Source organism: Nilaparvata lugens, chromosome 8, assembly GCF_014356525.2.
Source record: "Nilaparvata lugens isolate BPH chromosome 8, ASM1435652v1, whole genome shotgun sequence".
Taxonomy (NCBI): domain Eukaryota; kingdom Metazoa; phylum Arthropoda; class Insecta; order Hemiptera; family Delphacidae; genus Nilaparvata; species Nilaparvata lugens.
Window position 1 is genome coordinate 43,979,568 of NC_052511.1, and position 22,589 is coordinate 44,002,156.

Sequence of the window (22,589 nt, forward strand, 5' to 3'; positions counted from 1 at the left end):
ATCTAATAAATGCCCGAAAATGTATGGTCTTCCAAAAATACACAAGCTGGATACACCACTCAGACCAATTGTGAGTGCAGAGTGCTATTAACTCACCTACCCACAAACTTGAACGATACATAGCCAGCAACCTCATTCAACCAGTTATAGAAGAATCACAATCATATGTGAAAAACTCCTATGATTTTATCAATCAAATCAAAGCAAGTTTAGACATCATTTCCATGTACCCCAACATCCCTATTGATGAAGCTACCGTTCTTATGACGGGTCTACACGACAACGATATTTGCACAAACTTGGCTCAATGCCAGGTTTATGCAAATATGGCTTTGAGCCAAGTTTACTCAAACCTCTGTTCACACGACACCAACTTTAACACAAACCTGTATTATAAACTAAACCATATATAAATTCTATACAAAGTCTTTGAAGTGTTTATGAACTTGAGATGAATAGTAACTGAAGCCTCCTCCTCCTCGACCTCATCCACCACCTCCTCAACCCTCCTCCTCCTCCTCACCCACCTACTCATCCTCCATCACACCCTACTCCTCCTTCTCCTCCTCCCCCCTCCTCATCCACCTACTCCTCCTCCTCCTTCTCCTCCTCCACGACCTCATCCACCACCTCCTCAACACACCACCCCACCTCCTACTACTCCTCCACCTCCACCACCTACTCCACCATCAACTCCCCATCTACTCCTCCTTCTCCACCACCTACTCCTCTCCCTCCTCCTCACCCTACTCTTCCTCCTCCTCCAACTATTCCTCTTCCTCCCTAAATCCTCCACCTCCTCCTCCTCCTCCACCTACTCCTCCCCCTCCCCCACCTACTCCTCCTCCTCCTCCTCCTCATCACCCTTCTCTTCCTCCTCCTCCAACTATTCCTCTTCCTCCTCAACTCCACCACCTCCTCCTCTTCCTCCTCCACCTTCTCCTTCTCCTCCTCCTCCTCCTCCTCCTCCTCCCACTTCTCCTCAATAATAATAATCAAGAATACTGCTTATCAAGTGAAGAGTGAATAACTATATCTATTACATTACTATAGAGTAAATAAGACAATTATTATAATTATCAGTGTTCAAAACATTCTCTCCAAATTCCTTTGTCAATTGGTCTATTTTTGCATAACTGAAGATCTCACACCCAACACTGAAGCTGCTGCAATAGTCGTGGAGATGTGTGTAAACTTGTGAAATTATACATCAAATTGAAGAGAATTTGATGCTCTATAAGCTCATAATCAGCATTGATTTTTCCCATTGATATTCAAAAAGTTATAAGAGCAAAAAATTGAGGGAAAATGTGTTTTTTCAAAAATGTCACATCTTTTAGAGCGGATATCTCGAAAAGTGAGAGAGATATTGAAAAAGTTGTAGGATCAATATTATAGGAAATTATGTAAGCTTCAATTTCTTATCGGATAGTCATGTCTGTAAAATGCATAGTTTTCGAGTTATATGCGATAAACCAAAAAATAGTCCCTTTGAAACACCCCCACCCCCTTAGCACAGTGGGTAGGGGTGGGGACTTTTGATATGTTTACCTCCTCACTACCCTAAACAGAACTGCGGGGTCAAAAATTGTCTTCCAAATTTTTCCCTCTATACCGTTCTTTGAGCATTCATTGTGTGGACTATTTGTATTCTAGAGCGAAGCTCGGTGCCCCGAAATTTTATAATTATATGTACTAGTAATATCGATGAGGGGAAAATTGGCCTCTGGGATTTTTTTGGCACTAATTGACTGGGCTATCTGCACGTAACTCACTGTGGGTTGTTGAGTATTTGGGTGATCTTGTCGTAGAGATTGTGCTCGTTGATGTCGTTGTAATCGAGCCGCAGCCCAGCGCCGTGACTGGCTACCGCTTCGATATTGCCGGCCTGGTCGCCATAGAAGGGAATGCCGATGATGGGCACGCCACAGTGCACCGCCTCCGTCGTCCCCAGAAGGCCGCCGTGCGAGATGAACAGCTTCACGTTCGGGTGCTCTGCAAAATCATTCATTTTCACTCCAAAGATTCGAGAAAAACATATTGCAAATTAGTAAGCTATTTAGCTACTATCATAGAGAAAAGATAGCATAAGAAGATATAATCCCATGGTATAGGTCGTTTATGTTCGAAATTTCAAGCTGATTTTTTTGACAACTCAAGCCGATTACTGTCCATTATTACTGTTTTGGCCGGTTGAGAGTGTAAGAACGGCACAGTATGAGAGGCTACCAGCTTCACATAGGTCACGAAAAAACTATTAGTATTGTTGGCTTGGTGACATTTAAAATTGGAACATAAACCCCCTATACCATGGGATGTCGGCTTGTGCTATCTTTTATCTATGCTATTACAGTGAACAGTACATCATAATGCAATGAACTAAACATTAACAGATGAATGGAAAGGATAATTTTTGACAATTCTTTTCCAACAGAGGAAATCACTTTTTTAAACTATGTTTATAACTGAGATTCATATCAGTCTCTTATATTCTTATCAGTGTGAGATACGGAAACAACATGGTGAAAAATTTCACTAACAACCAAATCACTTCACTACAAATTCAGGGTTTACCTTTTTTCCACTTCGCAATACTTTACAACACCGGAAACCGGTAAATAACTTTGGTGAGGTGAGGCAGAACATAGATGATTTCTCTGCCAATAAAAGTCGTGAGAATAATAATAATTATTTAAAGTTCCAAAAATAGAGTACCTATGATAAATGAATTTGTGTCATTTTGTAGTTCAAACATCTATTAAAATTAGCTAAAAATGTAGAGAATGCGCTAAAACAAGCCAATGTGGAGAATCAGCTAAAATGTTCACTTAAAAATGTATAGAGAATGCTTTATTATGTGTTTCGAAAGGAAATTGGCCTGCTCCACTATTATTGCAAGCCATATATGATGTGTAGACTTGTAGACCTATAGTGAGGTCCACAGTTTATGAAGGCAGTGGAGGAAGATAGGAGAACAGCGTTTCCGATCCTCTGCCTTGCAACTGCCTTCCATCCAACCTTCTATAGATGATAGCTGATACCGGTATATCTTATGCAATATTCACTGTTCATTTTTTTTAAATGATCAGCAATTATATTTTATTCGCCAAGAAAATATTTCTGAATGATTGACTAATAAATTTTTATAATTTAGATAATATTTTGTATATCATGTAATATTCTGTAATAATCATGTATCATGGTTCGAAAACGATCCGGAAACGTTTTTCTTCTTTGGTTAACTTAACAGCCGTTGGGCTGGTTGGAGGCAACTCTCCATGCCTCTATATTATGTCATCCGGCTTCCTTTTGAGGTCACTGTAGTTGGCACATCTAAGATCCTTCTCCAGTTGTTCTATGTACTCCAGTCTTGGCCTTCCGGAAACGTTGTTGAACTAGAAAAGGATAGCCTATCTACTTTCTCGAATGATAGACAAGGATAGCAATAGCACCAATGAAAATCAAATACTGCCATTATAACACGTGGACCTCACTATACAAGGTTTCATTTTGTATGAGCAGCTGAGAGATGATTAACGAACTCACCAAGTATATCACGCTGTGGCATCCATTTGACAATTTTGACATTATCGGACTTGCCAGGCATGGTGTCGTTCTCCCACTTCCAGAGCACCCGCTGCGGCAGCCGTGAGAACACTTTCACGAGGGCGTCGCGTTTGTCGTCGGGAATGGTTGTCGCCTTCAGCATCGAACCCATGCAAAAGTAGATGACACCATGCTCGGCACCATCGATGAACGACTGCAGCTCCTGCAAACATAACACAGATATCAACAACAAAATATCCAATCACCTACTCAAACACAACTCCTACAGTCTTTTTGACAATATTGTACAATATTACACATTTTTTGAAACTTTCTAGAAGAAAGTGTTCACTTACTGATTACAAAGATCAACAATTTACAACAAATCAAGAAATGTATCAGCAACACCATAAAACGAACACTGAACCGCTTGCGATTTTTTTTAGTAGGCTATTTCTTGTCTCTCACAGTCTTTTTCAGTATAAATTATTTATTATGGAGATGCAAATGTTAAGCAGATGTGTGTGTGTGTGTGTGTGTGTGTGTGTGTGTGTGTGTGTGTGTGTGTGTTTGTGTGTGTGTATATGAGTGTATGTGCGTCTGTGTACACGATATCTCGTCTCCCAATCAACGGAATGACTTGAAATTTGGAACTTAAGGTCCTTACAATATAAGGATCCGACACGAACAATTTCGATCAAATTAAATTGAAAATGGCGGCTAAAAAAGCGAAAATGTTGTCAAAAACAGGGTTTTTCGCGATTTTCTCGAAAACGGCTCCAACGATTTTGATCAAATTCATACCCGAAATAGTCATTGATAAGCTCTATCAACTGCCATAAGTCCCATATCTGTAAAAATTTCAGTAGCTCCGCCCCATCTATGCAAAGTTTGATTTTAGATTCCCAATTATCAGGCTTCAGATACAATCTAAACCAAAAAAATTAAGTGGAAATGATTGAGCACTAAAATCTCTACAATTAATTTATTGTAGCATTTCCACCTAAAATTGAAAAAAAGCTCGAAATTCGAGAAAATGTGATTATTTCAATTGCAAACTGTTGGCAACTGTTAATTCTATTAAATCATTCACTATGAAGAGATAGCAGACCTCGTGTGTATCCAGCGTTATTGTCCTGTCACCAGCTGGCTCAGATCTTTGAATAGTAGTAGACTTGAGATGCGCGTAAACACTAGCGTCAGGTGATCAATTTTCATAACGGCAAGGAAAGTTATGTGAGTGCGCCACACCAGATTTTACTCCTTGTATTGCTGTTGGAAAGCTGCTGAGTGCTGTAGGGAAAATATATGTATATGACACCATGCATGGTAATAAATCATTCTTTTCATTGTTTCCAAGATTGACCAATACTGCTGTAGTAACCTACCACATTTTGTTACTGGTAATATTTGTATGGTTATCACTTCAAAAACCATTTATATTCCTTGCAATAAACTCTAGATTTTCATCGAAGAAAGGCAGAGAGTGCAGGAACCAAGTGATACTCTACCCTCCTGCCTCTTCCTGTATCATCCCTTATCACTGACACTTCTCCAGCCACAATAAGTGCTTCGATACACTTTACATTGAATCCATCCCCAGTTCCTCAGTGCCGCAAAAAAATTATTGAGAGTAAAAGCTGCTAGAGCAGATAAAATAAAGACATTAGATGATAAAACTACTATTAAAATCGCGTCTATATTCGTAGTTCTCTTCCGCTTAGTGGATAAACCCGCATTGAACTTTGGAAAGATTTGAAACTTGGAGCATTTGATCAATATACTGATGCAGTAAAGTATTTTTTAACTTGATATATAGGTTGTGATAAACGATAGCATTCAACTAATACTGGTGATAATGTGTGGAAGAGTGGAAAACTCACCAAAGATAAAGGTTTTGTTGGTGTGATGTGAATGCCTCCAACCTCGACAACAGCAGGCACCAGAGGTTGAACTCCGTTCAGTGAGACATGTGTATTGGTTAGAAACAGACTGGTGTTGACAGTCATCTGTGCTAGATCAAAGTGTTTCCCAAACACTCCATCGGCATGCCTCTGGGTCATTGGATTAACAAGTAGCGTGTAACTGAACTTGTAGAAAATGAGGAAAATTGTGTTCTCAAGTCGTTGCCAGAAGTTCATATGGCTAGGCGCATTGCCAAAGCCATGGGGAATGTAAGATGGGTTGTCTGGATTGGCGAAGCGAGCATTGTGCCAAGGCAATGGTACAGCGGAGCTGAGAGCGATGTGTGGTACATTGTGGGTGAAGGGTAAGAACATATCTGTGAAGAACAACTCAGTGATCACCACATCGAATTTGTTGTCTTTTCCAACATCTTCTACCAATTTCTTCACTCCCGGTGCTCTCAACAGGTCAGCGGTATCTTTTACAACCAATCCATAGAAACCAAGAAACTCAATAGCCTTTGCTAAGCTACTAATTGGTCTCTCATCGATGCTAAACACCTCTGTATATATTTTTACATCTTTTGACAGATCAATTATTTTTGTCACTTTTTGGTCTCTTATTAGATCTGGGAAACATGTGACAACAACAATATCGTGGCCTCTTGATGATAGTTCATTCAAGTATGGCGCGAAAACAAGAAAATGACTCCTTATCACAATTGGTAGGAATGCTAGAATACGCGCTGAATTGACCACTTGACCCAATGTGATTAATGCGAGAATCGCTGATAAAAGTTGTAGGTTTTTCATTGCTTGTATAGTATTAAAGCCTACGCTATACTAACTTCGAAAATATAGGCTACACGTTAAAATAACAACTTCTTCATCTGTGACTGCTCCCTTCACAATATAGAATTAAAATATGAATTCACTATTTTGAATAATTCAGATCATAGTTTCTATATTATTATAAGACATTTTCCTATTCATTCTCTAACAGTATCTACAGTATGTTATTGAATTATTTTTACGTGTAAATTTGCAGTATACTACTATTCACGTTAATGAAAGAGGAAGTGCAAAATTGAAGCTAAAAAATAGGCCTAAAACTATCTATAGTTACACGATAGTTGCCACACACAACCTAGAGCCGCACTGTATATTCCGTCAGCAAGAAAGATGAATATTCTATTAAAATAAAACTAATTTGGAACGCACAAGCAAGCTTCCTACTCGCGAATTGCACACATAACGCTACAAGCAAGTCTGCGAGTGTACTAATGCCTTTTATCGCATGCTGTAAGCCAAGCATCAAGTGCCGAAGCCTCCTATTGTGATTGACCTTGGAAGTTAGACTTGGGCACAACTATCGCTTATTCAAGTTTACAAAGTGGTTCCCCCAGTTTATCAAACAAAAAATGGAAAAAAATATTAAGTTACTGCGGTATTGATATTTAGGTTCCAGCCAAATGAAGAATGTCTAGTTGCGTTTGAGATTGAGAACGAATAATGTAATTAATGTTAAGATCCCTGATTTTATTATCTTGTATCAATGTTTTGAAGCAAGATTGAGCCTGATCTTACAGTTGTCTTAAGAAGTCTTCTGTTCCTTTTTCTTCTCTTCCTTTTTTTCTTTAACCCAATATTTTCCTTGTCTTTTCTCGACCTGTATTGTGGGATTCCGGGAAAAAGAGAGCTATTACGTACGTAATATACGTTGATACATGTTAAGATTAGAAATAAATTACACTCAACTGGTGAATCTTTATTAAAATGAAGCTTTTTGTACACTAAAGTCAAACCTTCCTTTGAAAAATTTAGCATTCTTTCCATTGATTTTGTGTGATATATTACCTATATTATTACATATTATATATTATGTAACTTTTTGTAGAATTTTTATCGATTATGGAATAGAACCCAAAAAGGATTTTTTTGGGAATAGATAAATATAATTCTCGACAATTGGTTAACATCAACTTAATCTATTTATAAAATATTAAAAACCACTAAAAAAACTCAAGAAAATTTCAGCAGCATATTCTCTTATCCTCCTATCAACAACGAACATTAGACCAACATTGACGAAATTTATTAGTTCTATTTAGTAGGTATCTACAGTATCTACAGTTAATTTGACATATTTTTTTATGATTATGTAGCCTACTGTAGACTACGACATTATTTAGAAATGTTGATTGGATTGGAATTTTTGAATTATCAAAGGAGCATTATTTTCTGTGTGATAATAACAAACCTTACCTGAGGTAAACGTTGAGCCTCCTCAATATGCATTCCACCAACTTCGATAACAGCAGGCACAATTGGCTTAGCGCCATAGAGACTGTGATGTGTATTAATGAACAGTAGACTAGTACTTTTTGCTACCTCGATCAAATCAGGCATATCTTTTCCAAAGTAATTGTTAGCCTCAACTTGAGACATTGGTTTAATGAGAAAATAGTACACCAGCTCGAGTGAAACCAAGTAAGCAAGATTCTTGAGACGTTGAAACAAAGACATCTTTGCCCGATTGTCAGTAAGCATGATGGGGACGTGAGACGGGTTTTCGGGGTTGGCGAATCTGTGATTTGCCCAGGGATAAGCAGGACATGAGCTGAGAGCAATTGTTGGCGCCTTGAACCGATGCATGAGACCCAAAGTAACGTCGGTTTCAAACAGTTCCATCAAAATCACGTCGAACTCTGTGTGAGATTCGAGAAATTCTCTCATCTCTTGAAGTTCGTAAATTTTGCTGTACATGGGAATGGTGTGGACGAAACTGTAGATAGCAAACGGCACCCAAACTAAATGAGCAGTTGCCGCCAAATCTTGCACATTGGACGTTTCAATTTTCATTCCCAACACTGAGCTCACATCGATGTGGTGTATGTTGCGGGAGGGGACTTGGCGTGGAAAACTACTGATCACTGTCAACTGATGTCCGCGCTTTGCTAGCTCGGTCACTAGTGGCTCGAACATGGCCATGTGGCTTTTTATTGGGGTGGGAAATGCACACAGGATACGCGCACATCTTGAGACCACACAAAACACACAGACGAGTAAGATGATCACAAATGACATGCTTGTCTTTATTCCCATTATAATTGACACTGTACGAATGCTTTTCCAATGGATAAAGATTGAAGGTCAGTCGGCAAACTTGATCAACAAGACAAGAGCAAATTAAGCTGCTCGCATGAGTCTGAATAGCCTCTTGGTCATTATTTGACGCTGTTGAATTTACTAGAACTAGTTATTCAGTTTGAGTCTACTTATGAGTGATTCTTGAATTTATCGTTTATTAACCAGAGAAACACCAAAATATAGACTAATATATAATAACGATAATCTAACGATGATTTTTAAGCTTCAGAAATATAACTTGTCCAGTGAGCTGATAAGAAATAATATAAGATTTTGATAAGATAATGCGGATTCACAAATTTCTTTGGCAGTGATACTTTGAATTGATTAGAAAGAAATGAGAAGTTTCCATTATATTGTCAAAGTCAAATCAAGCTTCATCCCATTATATTGATTGCATTATTTTAATACTATCACAAAAATAGAATCTGAACATCGTAATAGCATATACACATTCACAATGATATTATGAAAGTAGAATTATTTTAGAATTTTGTAGATTAGTAGAATTAGGATTGAGATACGATAATACTCAAATGGTGTTAGATTAAGAGTTATGAAGATCTGATAATCTCTTAATACATACAATTATTAATCTCATATAAGATCATAAGCTAATTAAATACAGATATCACAATATTTAAGATACAGTAAGACTTTTCTGTTGAAGCCAACGCGGCGAGATAGGTTCAATAACTATTTCTTATCAGCGCTGTTTTGTAACAATATAGGTTCCAATACGCAATGTTCCGAGGAGTCTGGGAGATATTCAGAAGGAAAGGGAACCACGTGAATTAATATTAATTTGGTCAGCTGGCAACTCAACTCTCAACTTATTTTACTCCGAGTGTAGGTGAGCTATGACTTCGGGAAGTGATTTTTTAAACTTATATCTGTGATTATTGGAGCTACTGGCCTAATGCAGCCATCCTTCCAAAGGTTGAACTTAGTCAAGTCAAGAGTTCACATTCACAATTCTCCGATGTTCTGATCACAGTTTATTACATGAATTCTATAAAACGAACATACAATAAAATTATAAAGTAACAAAACACATCTAGTCCTATTCGGAAACATCTTACATGAAGTAAATAGGCTACAAGATAAGTCTAATAGCGTGTTTAAGATTTTACAAACCCATTTCAGAGAAGGAAAAGTGGGTTCTATATAAGAATCTCGATTTTAATGTGATAATTTCAAGGTTTCAATGATGAAACTAAAAGATTTGACACCCCAAAACAAAATTTATACTCCGTACAAAATTACTTCAGACTGAGGAATTTGCGGCGCAGAGAAATGGAGGGAAATCAGTCAATTACAGTGATGGATAGTATAGTCATAGGAAGAAGCGCAGTTGCCAATTTGTCAATTAGACTCAGTCGACTGAGCGCTTCCAGAGAGGAAACATCCGTTTGAGTATCATGAGCGCTTGAATACTCATTGAATACTCACTGGAAATTAGAGAACGCTGGCCGGTTCAAAACGGTGACATAGCCGCTGTTGAATCCCTGCCGCTGTATGCCTTCTCTGCTGCGCATGTCCATCCCAAGTAAGAAGTAATTTTGTACAAAGTATAGGTTGTAGATGATCATAATTTTTTCATTGTTATATGAAAGCGGTGCTATAAGATCAATAAAAAATCAATGGATACGGATGAATGTGGAGTATATTTGATTAGTATAGCTCTACTTACTGATTGAGTTAGAAAGGGCATAAATAATAATGGATTGATAACCATGAACGATCATACCTTGGGTAATTTTAGTGGTTTGGCTTCCTCAACATGCATCCCTCCAACCTCAATAACAGCGGGCACAATTGGCTTAGCTCCGGAAAGACTGTGATGTGTGTTAACAAATAGTAGGCTTGTATTCCTTGCCAATTCCATCAGATCGGGTAAATCGTGACCGAAATAGTTGCTAGCCTCTGTTTGAGCCAGTGGCTTGAAAACGAAATGATGCATCAGTCTCAGTGAAACCAAGTAAACAAAGTTCTTCAGTCGCTGACGGAAGGACATTCTCACTAGATGATCAGTTAGCATAACAGGAATATGCGACGGGTTGTCGGGATTCGCGAATCTGGATAAAGCCCAGGGAAAAGCAGGACTCGAACTCAAAGCAATTGACGGCGCCTTGAATCTATGCATCAATCCCAGAGTCACATCTGAGTCGAAAAGTTCCATCAAAATGACATCGAATTCTTCATTGGATCCCAGGAGTTTCACCATTTCTGGCAGTTCGTACACTTTACTAGTCTTTAGTATATCGATGGAAAATATGTAAAAAATGAATGCCAGTCTCTCTTTATGAGCCACCGTACCAAATTGTGTTACATTGAATGTTTCAGTCTTTTTGGTCAACACTTGACTCACGTCAATGTGTCGGATGTTGAGGGAAGGATCTTTGGGCGGGAAGCCGCTGATCATGGTTAACTGGTGACCACGTTTCGCTAGCTCGGTCACAAGTGGCTCAAAAAACGCCATATGACTCTTGATCGGAGTCGGGAATGCACACAGTATATGAGCACTTTTCGTCACAACACTGAGAACACTCACTAGAATGAACAATGTTAATAAACGTTTCACCCTCATGATTATAAAATTGATTGTAGTATTTGAAAACACAACCATTCGTTATCGATACACTTATTAGCATCTAATGACGCCTAGATGACCGAACCAAGAGCCAAGCAGACACCAGACTGGACCATCTATAATTTGAAGTTTATCGAAGGACTGCCGCTTATCTGTTTTATTCTTATTTATACAATAATTACATTATCAAAATGTTTATTTGGAAATAGCGAGTGCAAACTATTAAATGAACTATTCAACTGAATTAATTATACAAACACAACTGCATTGTTAATGACATCGGAATAGTTTTCAAATTAAATCATTTTATTGAAGGAAGCTCTTGAGATTGTCACTGATATACATAATTGCCCAGAGTTATATTGCAGTTTGGGAGAGACAATTTACGTAACACACGGGTACCGTCACTTACAAGCTTGTTATCTAGAACTTCGCAAATGGAGTTGAGCTTGAAAGTAAGCTAGTTTCTTGGTTTTTATTACCTTTAGGTTTACCTGAATAAAGAATGAAACAAAATTAGGGCCTATAATATGTTGTCGTTATCATCTTGGATGTTTCATTTGTACAAAACTTGAGTTCAATATTATTTGATGCTCGTATCTTGAACTGAAACTTGAATGGAACACAACAAATTTGCTCACAAGTAATGCCAGCTAAACATAAATGTGATAATGATCATGCCATAAGCAAAGAATTTTACGTTTTGTTCAAATGCATCTATCTCTATAGAGAATGGCAAAATGATAATTATTTCTTCATCATGGAAGAATCTACATTTTTCAATCGTCTTAGACAGACCTATACCAGTGCGATCTTGAATTAATGTAAATATACTATGTATTGGTACTAATAGTAATAGGCTTCTCTACAAAGTGCAAGTTATTGTACCACTATAACAAGTAGCTCTCCAAAATAAGTCTATAGCTTTCTGCAAAAATATAAATTGTAGAAATCAATTGTGGTTGAATAATTTTTACATGTAATTTTCAACTCTTCAATAAATAAAACTCTGACTAACGTGTAGGCTGACGTCTACCTATATATTAAACAGAGAGTAGGAGGAATTAAGCTGTGTGCTGCATCACGAGAATAGGCCTACTGTTCTTGGATGGTGAGTGTATGAACTCACAATATTGATTTAAAACTGTTTGTCATGTTTGTCACTCATAGATAAAAAGCTAATTTTGCTCCAAGAGCAAAATTCAAGACCATGTCTAGAGCTAGAAGAAAATAAAACTGGAATAATTTGGAAGAGCCTTGAGGAAAATTTAGTGGAAATTTATTTTTATTTTAGGAAATATTTTTTTCAGTAATTTGACTGATTTTACGTTTACGAGTATGTGATTCACTAACCATTTTTGTTTCAATACAATCCCACTGTAATACTGTCTTCAATTTTTCATCATTTCCATCCATTACCTGGTATTTTGTTTTTAGTTCTGATTGCGTAATGAACCCTAGAAATTATTATTAGATTTGATATTCTTCAATGAAAAGGATCATAGTATTTTTGTTTGAACGAAAATAGACCTCTTCAATGGAGAGAATCGGGGTACAGTATTTATGTAATCGAGATTAACTTTTCACCAATACAAATAATAGTTTGCCAGTTATTAACCGTTATCTGAACTGCCTTCCCTGAAATAAATATTCAAGCACGGCTGTCTATATGCAAGGGGGGTCGTAGACTGCGTCCTTGAAATTCTTGTTTCAAGACTGATTGAGGACTTGAAAATCTTCGTAAATATTTTCGATCGGAGTATCTGAGATTTTTTTTTGAAATTTTCTCCTATTTCATTGAGAAAATTTATAAATGAGGCAGAAATTCAATCATATTGTTTCTCAATTTTTTTATTTATAATTATTGGGAAACGAGTACAGAGTCGATAATGCAAATAAAGTTGTTAATAAATAATTTACCTGTGGTAAACTGTTGGCTGGTTTCACATGTATTCCTCCAACCTCGACAACTCCGGGAACAAGTGGTCTTGCTCCATGGAGAGAAAGATGTGTATTGACCAAAATCAAACTAGTTCTTTTCGCCAGTTGCCATAGAGGATCCTGACCGGGAAACGTTTTGTGTGCCATTTGCTGTGACACCTGCTCATACCCGTACTGGTAGGCTAGTTTTGAAACAATCAGTGTAATCGTGTTCAGGAATCTCTGGCTGAAGTCCATCCTTGTTGAGAACTCACTGAGGGTGTGAGGCACGTATGATGGATTGTCAGGATTGGCCAGTCTGGGGTTCGCCCAAGGCATCAGTGCACAGGGACTGATTGATAGGAAAGGACAACGCAGCTTCTCTGCTAAACCTAGATGAAGATCATTGTTGAACAGCTCGATTATCACCAAATCGAAAGGTGATGTTTCATTGGAGTGCAGTATATGAATCACATCAGGCACATCGTAGATTTTCACAGTATCATTCAAACCCTGGGCGATGAATCTCAATTTGACAAAAATTGTTCTTGGCAAGTTATTATACTTGCGAAAGTCCAGATCTTCGACCAATTTGGGAACATACCCTACAGTGGTTATGTCTGTGAAGTTTGGTATTTTTTGTTTCTGTGGAAAAGCATTGATGGAAGTCACGTTGTGTCCCCTTTTGGCCAGTTCTAATAGAAGAGGCTCATACATCATGTAATGACTTTTGGCACTGAAAGGAAAAACACCTAGAATTCTACTACATTCGCAGAAGTTTTCATTTTTAAGAACGTTGATAGATAGAGCCCAAAAGAACAGGAGATAAGTCTTATCAAGAACGCAAGACATATCTGGTGTGATTATGATGAAAACTTTAGCGTTGTTTTCGGTTATATTTAGCAGAGTTCCTGTTTATGAAATGGTAACTTAAACGTTCATCTATTTTACGTTTCTAAATATTTTTGTTGATGCGTCAACTCATAATTGAAAATAAATAAATCTTACTCCATGGGAAGAATTTATGATTTATAAAAAAATATTAATCATGTTATAAGTAGTTTTTGTTAGTTGATCAATGTACTGTCAAGTTGTTCATAACCCACTCATGTTGGAAAACATCTATGATCAATTTTAGCACTAGGTATTCACAATAAAATCTCCCCTTCCTTGAATCTATTAAAAGGCTCTCCACTGAAATACAACATAACAACAGGTAAATATTCCGTATATTTCACATAAGTTTTATGAATGGTTTCCATAACTTATTATTAATTTTGCCGCAAGAGCACGTTTCCTGCAAGTTTCCTACATTATTAATTGAGAAGATTCGACCGGTATTTATTTAACCACAACACTTCGAATCACAATCATCTAGGCCTATTTATTTTTCAATATACACAGTTTTGATCAATTATTAACACAATATCAAAATTAATATCATCCATTGAGTACTGACAAACACAGAATAGTGTTTACTTCAAGAATCTCGAAACACTAATCACATTTTATCAACAGTTCTATATCAAACATAGTTGATTGTTCAACGATACGCGAGAGTTTTCTATTTAACAAAAAACGTTCATTGGTAATTGTCACCGTAATAAACACGGAATCGACTCATTCATAGCTGCTTTCATCCAAAAAATAGGTTTTATCGGAGGAGCGGGGTGGAGAGTAGATCATCTATGCTTCAATTATTTGGATAAAGTCCAATAGGAAGAACTGGGTCACTACGAAATCAGTTCAGAACGTATATGAAGTGGCGTTCAAGATAATAACGTCAGCGTGATTCTGAACTGAGAATGAAGATTCACCAATCACTTGCACTAAATGTTCACACAACTGAGAACTGTGTACTGTGTGTAACTAAAGAACTGTCCGCACTTGAAATGACTGCACAGATTTGAGAGAGAGAGAGGGTAAAATAAGTACGTTAGGATAATTATTGTTACTTCACTCGACTACACTCGGAAACGTGTCATTATTCAGTTCACCTGCCACAACGTCTTACATGCTTTGAAAACTCTAGTCATCGACTAATCAAATATAAAAAATCTGAATCTTTCCTTATCTTTGTGGTCTAGTGCTGAAATTATTGTGACAGCTAATTTCGATTTGTTATGATTTTCCGCTTGTCGAGGTCACTTATTCTTATACAATTGTCTAACCACTGATTTTTCATTGAAAGCGTCACCAATCAGTGAAATTGAATGATTGCTGTCATTAAAATTCCGGTAAAATGAATGAGTTAGCCCAAAATAAATTTGAAATTTTATTGATGTTTTGTGATTTCAACAATTTTTTTTAAATCATCCAAATCTCAAAAAAGTATTCAAAGTCTGTCCCTGTTGATGGAGTTGCTGGATGATGCTGAATGAGAAGCTGAGTTAGAACGAAAAAACTAGCGAGAATACAACTTGATTGTGTAATATAATTTCCAGCATCCTCCCTCCAAGCACAGAAAAAAATGTGTTCTTTCCTCAGTGATCCAGGCCAGTATTCTTTTTGTCAACAGTATTCTAAAATCATATTGTAATTGACTCGATCTCCCTTAACACTGTACTATGCACTAATACATGTACTATGTTACGCAACAATAATCTATTATAGTTATACTTATAGTAGATTATAAGTATACTCATGGCTCATCTACCCTATTCCTCAAGCACACGTTCAGATTCATGTGAGCATCATCCTCAAAAAGAGCACTTCATTATTTGCGTTTATTGGGTTCGTGGCTAATTCTGCAAATCCCTGTAAGGCTGCTTGGGACTTGATTAATGGAAGAAGGCCTCGGTCCTCTCTCCCCTCCACTGATTTTGCAACAGCTGAGGATTTTAATCAGTATTTTTTGGGCTCAGTTGATAATCTTGTGAATGATGTCATGGGTTCCACTGAATGGCATAGTGAAAGAGTGTTCCCTCAGGCCAATCAATCATTTCAGTGGAGACAGGTGGGTGTGAAGGATATTCTCAGATTGGTCAAGGGCTTCAAGTCTACCACAAGCAATGATGTCTACAATATGTCAGGTATATTTTTGAAAAGAGTAATAGATACTTTGACACCATTGCTGGCATTCCTTATTAATGTTTGCTTTAGTGAAGGAGTTTTCCTAGATGTCCTCAAAAACAGTTCCCATTTTCAAGAAAGGCCCTCATAATGAGGTAGGCAGTTTCAGACCTGTATCCATAATTACAATATTCAGCAAGGTTTATGAGGCCGCCATGCTGGAGCAACTTGTTGACCACTTTGAGAGACATGGGCTTTTGGTTTCTACTCAGTTTGGGTTCAGAAAGGGTAAGTCTACAAGTTTAGCAGTGGAGACTCTTCTTCAGGTGATTAAGGTTCTTCTTAGGTCTTTTGAGTTGAGACAATCCACCTCTGTTCTGCTGTGTGATCTCTCAAGAGCATTCGATTGTATTTCACATGGCATTTTGCTGAAAAAATTCGAAAGATATGGACTAGAGCCTGGTCCACTGAGAATGCTTGGCTCCTATCTGTCAGACAGGAAACAGGTGGTCAGTTGGAATGGCAGAGTTTCATCTCCCATAGCTGTGAAGCACGGTGTGCCCCAGGGTTTCATTTTGGGCCCTTTCCTTTTCATAGTAGCTATCAACGACCTACATTTTGAGTTGTCTGGCAAATTTATCATGTATGCTGAAGACACCACTTTGTTTGCTAGTGATACCAATGCTTATATGGCTAGAGCGCAGGTAAATGATTTGCTGGAGGTGTCTGCTAGGTGGTTTGTAGAAAATAGGTTGACATTGAATAACGAGAAAACACAGGCTATCACTTTCAGCCTAGCTAGAGGTACTCTTGGTAGTGAAGCATGTGTTGGTCTTTGTTCTTGATCCCAAGCTGTGTTGGAGAGAGCATATAGACGTTTTGTGCTCTAGGCTTAGCAGAGTAATTCAATTCAATTTATTTTTTATTCATGTATCAATATTTCTGCTAAGGCGCCTCAAAATGAAAATGACATTTGAATTCACAAGGATGGCCTCTACCATCCTTTTTTTCATTCTCTAGTCATTTATGGTGTGAAACCATGGGGTCACTCAAGCGAGGTAGACAGAGTATTGATCCTCCAGAAGAAAGCCATCCGCATGTTGTGTGGTTCTCCTTATCTTGAGCACTGTAAACCTCTTTTTCGGCATTGTAAAATTATGACTGTTTTTAATGTGTACATTTTCCAATGTGTGTTAGCAATAAAAAAGGATGAATTCAATTTGGCCAGAAATGAGGATATACATAATTATAATACTAGACATCGTGCGGATCTGCATGTCTATAGAAATAGACTACACAAGATTTCATCTTGTTTCCCTGTTTCAGGTGCGAAATTCTATAACCACCTACCTGAGAGAGTTCGGTCCTTGCCAAGTAGCTTATTTGCCAGCACGGTCAAATAGCCTCTAAAATAGCCTCTTTATAAAATTAGTGAGTTTTTTGAAATGAATGGCTGTGAGGGTTACATTGTTGAACATAGTGGTGAGTAACTTTTGGGATGTAATTTGTTATTCTATGGGATGTACTTTACTTGTTTGTTGATGCTATTTGATAGCTAATACTTTATTACTTTGTAACATTCATTAAATTAAACATAATATATTATGATAATATTGGTAATAGAAGTGGACATATTATTATTATTATTTATTATATTAATTATTAATATACGTTGAACATAGTGAAAATAGTCATCACAAAAAGACAATTAGACACTGGACTTTTTAAAAGCTGACATTGTATATTATTTATAATGAATGTTGTATGTGACCTGGCTTATGTACTGATGTACTTTGGCTTAAATAAAATCATTGAATCATAGGATGAGTCCTACCTTGGGTAATGGGTTTGCCGGTTTGATGTGAATTCCACCAATTGGCACAACGTTGGGAAGCAGAGGTCGAACACCATTCACACTGTGATGTCCGTTGAACAGCAGCAAACTATAGTTGACAATCAGCGACTGCAGGGGAGGCATGCTGTCCCCGAAGAACTGTCTGGCCAGTTTGTCGGATTTGGGCGTGTAAACATACCGAAACATGGCACTGGTGTAAAACGTTTGCACGGTATTCGAGAGCCTCTGCCAGAATGTGAACGGAGCCACAAACTCACTGGACACACACGGTATGTAGGAAGGATTGTCCGGATTGGCGAATCTTGCATCAGTGCCGGTCATTATGGTACTTGACGTGAATCCGATCACCGGACACTTGAATTTGTCCGCAAATCCAGCGAACATGTCCGTGTTGAAGACTTCAACCATCATCAGGTCAAATTTCTCGTTCGATTTCAACAGATTTTTCACGCCTGGAACTGGGTGGAGGAGAATTTTAAACGATTTTACTCAAAAGAATTTCTCACTCGGAAGAATTTCGCTCAAATGAATTCCACATCTTTATTGAGCGAGTAATTTGTATCCCTGTATTATAGGGTTTATGTACTGTAGTTGCTTCATTTTTTCCTCGTTATAACAAGCTCCAATACAAGGTATTTCTCGTTATAACTTATTTATCTTGAATGGGTAGGTGTAGGCTGTAGTAAATGTTAGTTACAAGGAATCTCTCGTCTCTCGTTATAACTTATTTTTATGTATGAGTTACTGTGTGGGCTATTCAAGAAACAATCTACTAGTTTAATTTTTCATAATAATTCAGTCTATCCTATCCCAAACTCCAAAAACACAAAATCTCGTATCTTTTTAGAGGGATCGGAGGATAATCACTAGCGTTATAGATTATTGAAGTACATAAATTTGGCCCAAGAAACATTATACTCAAGGTAATTAGAATTAGTCATTTTCCATTGAAAGATCCTAACATCGAGGGATGAAATATGCATTAGAACTTTCAATGAAAAACAGACCAGGAATATCAATTCCTGAGTTACAAAAAATAGCTAGAATATTATTCCATATTTTAAATTAATTATTACAACAATCAATCAATTAATACTCAAAAAGGGGTTGTGGAAAGCATAGAATACTAAGACAATCTATAAAGTCGTGGTTTCGTTTAGAGTACATTAGTTAGGAATAGGGTATGGTGACGATAAATATATGCTTTTGCATTATTTGTGGTTAGTAGGTAAACAGTAGTAGGTAAGCATGCTATAAGTCTTCTAATCCGGAGCGAAGATAAGGAATGACATATTATATAATGATAATATTCATTGACCGTATGCTCTTACCACCAAGAAATCATCCCTGGGATGAACTTAAATTTATTTCAGAGTATATTTACATTCATTTTTGTATATAAACCTAATCAAATTCAATCATCTAATATATCATTCAAAGGAACTTCACGATTCCAGTAGACATAATAGCCTAGTACTTGCGGGAGGTTACATGAAGCACGGAATAAGGAAACCAGTGTTCATTTTAGTGTTCTTTACTCCGTACCGGAAATCAAATTCAATCATTAAATATATATAATTTAATTATAATTCAAAGGAAGCTAGAATAAGATATTATACAGGGTGTCGCAGATAAGGTGTAAACCCCGGCTACCATAGATTTTACATGCAATTTGCAACAAAAAATATTCAGTAAAATTTTCTCCTATCGACCTTCGTTTTCGAGATATATCGATTTTTCGATATTTTTCAAGTAGGCCTACTTCCAGTCATTAAATCGTCAATATCTCAAGAACCATTGTTCTTAAGTGAATTGTAAGGACATCGTTGAAAAGAGGACAAAATTTCACATTGATTTAAGGTATAAAACATGCCAAAGTCAATTATTGAGTAGTATTTTTTAGCGGTCAAAGTTGAAAAAGAGTGATTTTTGAAGTTTTTTTGAAAACTTCAGGCACATTTTTCTCGATTTTTTTTCCAGGGTACGAAATAATTTTTATAGCGCAAAAACTTTCTTTTCTGATTATCTTTCGAATGAGACCAAATACAGGTGTCTAGCTCAAATACTCGAATCAGAATTTCAGTTTAAATTCGATTTTTTAATTAAAAGAGACTTATCTTGTTTGAGTGTGAATAATTGTCTACAATTTGATAGCTTTGTGTCGAGTGATTGAGGGCGTGAAAATACTTTTTCTATAGGGAAAAGTATTCGTTCGTGTTCCTGAGTTATTAATTCTAGTTTTTTCATGAGTGTTTGATTTTTTCCAATTCACTATTTCAGTTTTGTTGTTTTCTGTTTCCAAGTTTATATTTTAGTTAGAGTATTGTTTTCGAGTGTAGTTTGTTTGAGTTTTTTTTAGTTTATGAGTATGATAAGTCTTTTTTTTTACTCAAGTTCAATAAGTTATCAAGTGTCCGTGTTTATTATTATGTTACGAACCAACTGGGAAAACTTGACTATTGACTGGAAAGACATCATTATCGACCGACTGGAAGCACGTTACTTTTCATACAATGACTGCGAAAATTGTCTCTATTGTTGGGTGAGCATTAGAAAAACTTTTTATTCTATCAGAGCAGCTGATTAATGAGCAGATTGATTTTTTCTTCTCACTCAATTGAATCTCAATGGTATGAATTTAAAACAACGGAAAGATGGCTTTAGGGTGCTATACTTGAAAATTTTCATTTTTTAACACTCTAGTTTTGAAATTTTCCTGGAAAATTTATACTCATTCGATAGTTTATAAAATGGCAAAGCTTTTTCATTGATGGAAAAATATTGTTACCGTGAAAAAAAAATCAAGAAATAACTGTTTGAAAAGTTTAGATTTTAACTCGACTTTGAACTTTTTTCAACTTGTATCTCAATAACAATTGCAGATACGAACTTCTAACCAGTTTTCATTGAATTTCTCAGCAAAATTTCCCATAGAAAAAGTATTTTTACGCCCTCAATCACTCGACACAAAGCTATCAAATTGTAGACAATTATTCACACTCAAACAAGATAAGTCTCGTTTTTAATTAAAAAATCGAATTTAAACTGAAATTCTGATTCGAGTATTTGAGCTAGACACCTGTATTTGGTCTCATTCGAAAGATAATCAAAAAAGAAAGTTTTTGCGCTATAAAAAATTATTTCGTACCCTGGAAAAAAAATCGAGAAAAATGTGCCTGAAGTTTTCAAAAAAACTTCAAAAATCACTCTTTTTCAACTTTGACCGCTAAAAAATACTACTCAATAATTGACTTTGGCATGTTTTATACCTCAAATCAATGTGAAAATTTGTTCTCTTTTCAACGATGTCCTTACAAATCACTTAAGACCAATGGTTCTTGAGATATTGACGATTTAATGACTGAAAGTTGGCCTACTTGAAAAATATCGAAAAATCGATATATCTCGAAAACGAAGGTCGATGGGAGAAAATTTTACTAAACATTTTTTGTTGCAAATTGCATGTAAAACCTATGGTAGCCGGGGTTTACACCTTATCTGGGACACCCTGTATAATGATAATATTCATTGACCGTTTGAATATACGGTCTATGAAATTCATAGACCTTATATATGCTCTTAACACCAAGAAATCATCCCTGGAATGAACTTAAATTTATTTCAGTATATATTTACATTCATTTTTTTATATAAGCCTCAGTGGCGCCATTTCACCAAACTGCAAAGGGGGGGGGGCAAAAACCAAGAGGTATGAGGGGGGGGGAAGGAATACGCCCAAAGGATAGAGGGTCCTGAGTTTCCCCATAAATGTTACATTCGAGGATGTTATTATATGCTTTATTTTCTCCAGTTTTATACAAATGTGGTTGAAGTATCAATACAAGCATATAGATACTGCAACATTATTAGTTAATTATGAAGTATTTATTAGATACTGCAACATTATTAGTTAATTATGAAGTATTTATTAGAAATATAGGCTTACAGAGAGGCCCTAAAGTAGGAATACACTGAAAAAGATTTCTTAAAAATCATGGAAAAAGATAAATTTTTCTTTTACAATGACAATTTCAACAATTTCATTGAGGATCATATTCTAATTGGAAAATAACTTTCAGTTAGAAAGCCAAAGAAACATTAAGCTGTACATACATTATTGATTGTCTGATTGTGCCCTTTCTTTTACTTTCACTGTGACAAATTGTTAATTATTCTCACGTTGAAATGTATGCAATAACTCACTTATTGTGCCCTCATCAATAATTGTACCCATTCTATATTTAAGCTTCAACTATACCACAGAGAAAAGTATATTATTTATTATTCCGTACCCGTAGCCATACATTCAAGGCAATTTTGCTACATTGTTGATACTGTAGAAGGAATTATACTTCTGCTGCTGTTTAAAAAAAATATTAAATCGGAATGAGATTCTAAGGATTCGTGTAGATAGACCCGCATTTTCATTATTCATCTGATCCTTGGGGGGGCCTAGGCCCCCCTGCCCCCTGCCCCCCCCCAAATGGCGCCCCTGATAAGCCTAATCAAATTCAATCATATAATATATCATTCAAAGGAACTTCACGATTCCAGTAGACATTGTAGCCTAGGTACTTGCGGGAGGTTACCTGAAGCACGGAATAAGGAA

The 22,589-nt window shown here is 36.6% G+C and overlaps 1 protein-coding gene across 5 annotated transcripts in view; it reads right to left on the bottom strand.

The window, feature by feature from the left end:
* Positions 1-22,589, bottom strand: part of LOC111044317 (UDP-glycosyltransferase UGT5) — a 42,224-nt gene that overhangs the window by 3,590 nt on the left and 16,045 nt on the right. Inside the window, exons 2-4 of one of the 5 annotated variants that reach the window (XM_022329420.2) lie at positions 17,960-18,438; positions 3,547-3,769; positions 1,776-1,995 (exon numbers count right to left, since the gene is read on the bottom strand). In XM_022329420.2, coding sequence (XP_022185112.2) covers positions 1,776-1,995; positions 3,547-3,769; positions 17,960-18,438 — 922 coding nt within the window. Of the gene's footprint in view, positions 1-1,775; positions 1,996-3,546; positions 3,770-5,429; positions 6,740-7,715; positions 8,553-13,113; positions 15,138-17,959; positions 18,439-22,589 lie in introns of those variants that run through there. The other 4 variants (XM_022329419.2, XM_039434863.1, XM_022329422.2 and 1 more) reach the window with 4 other exon arrangements.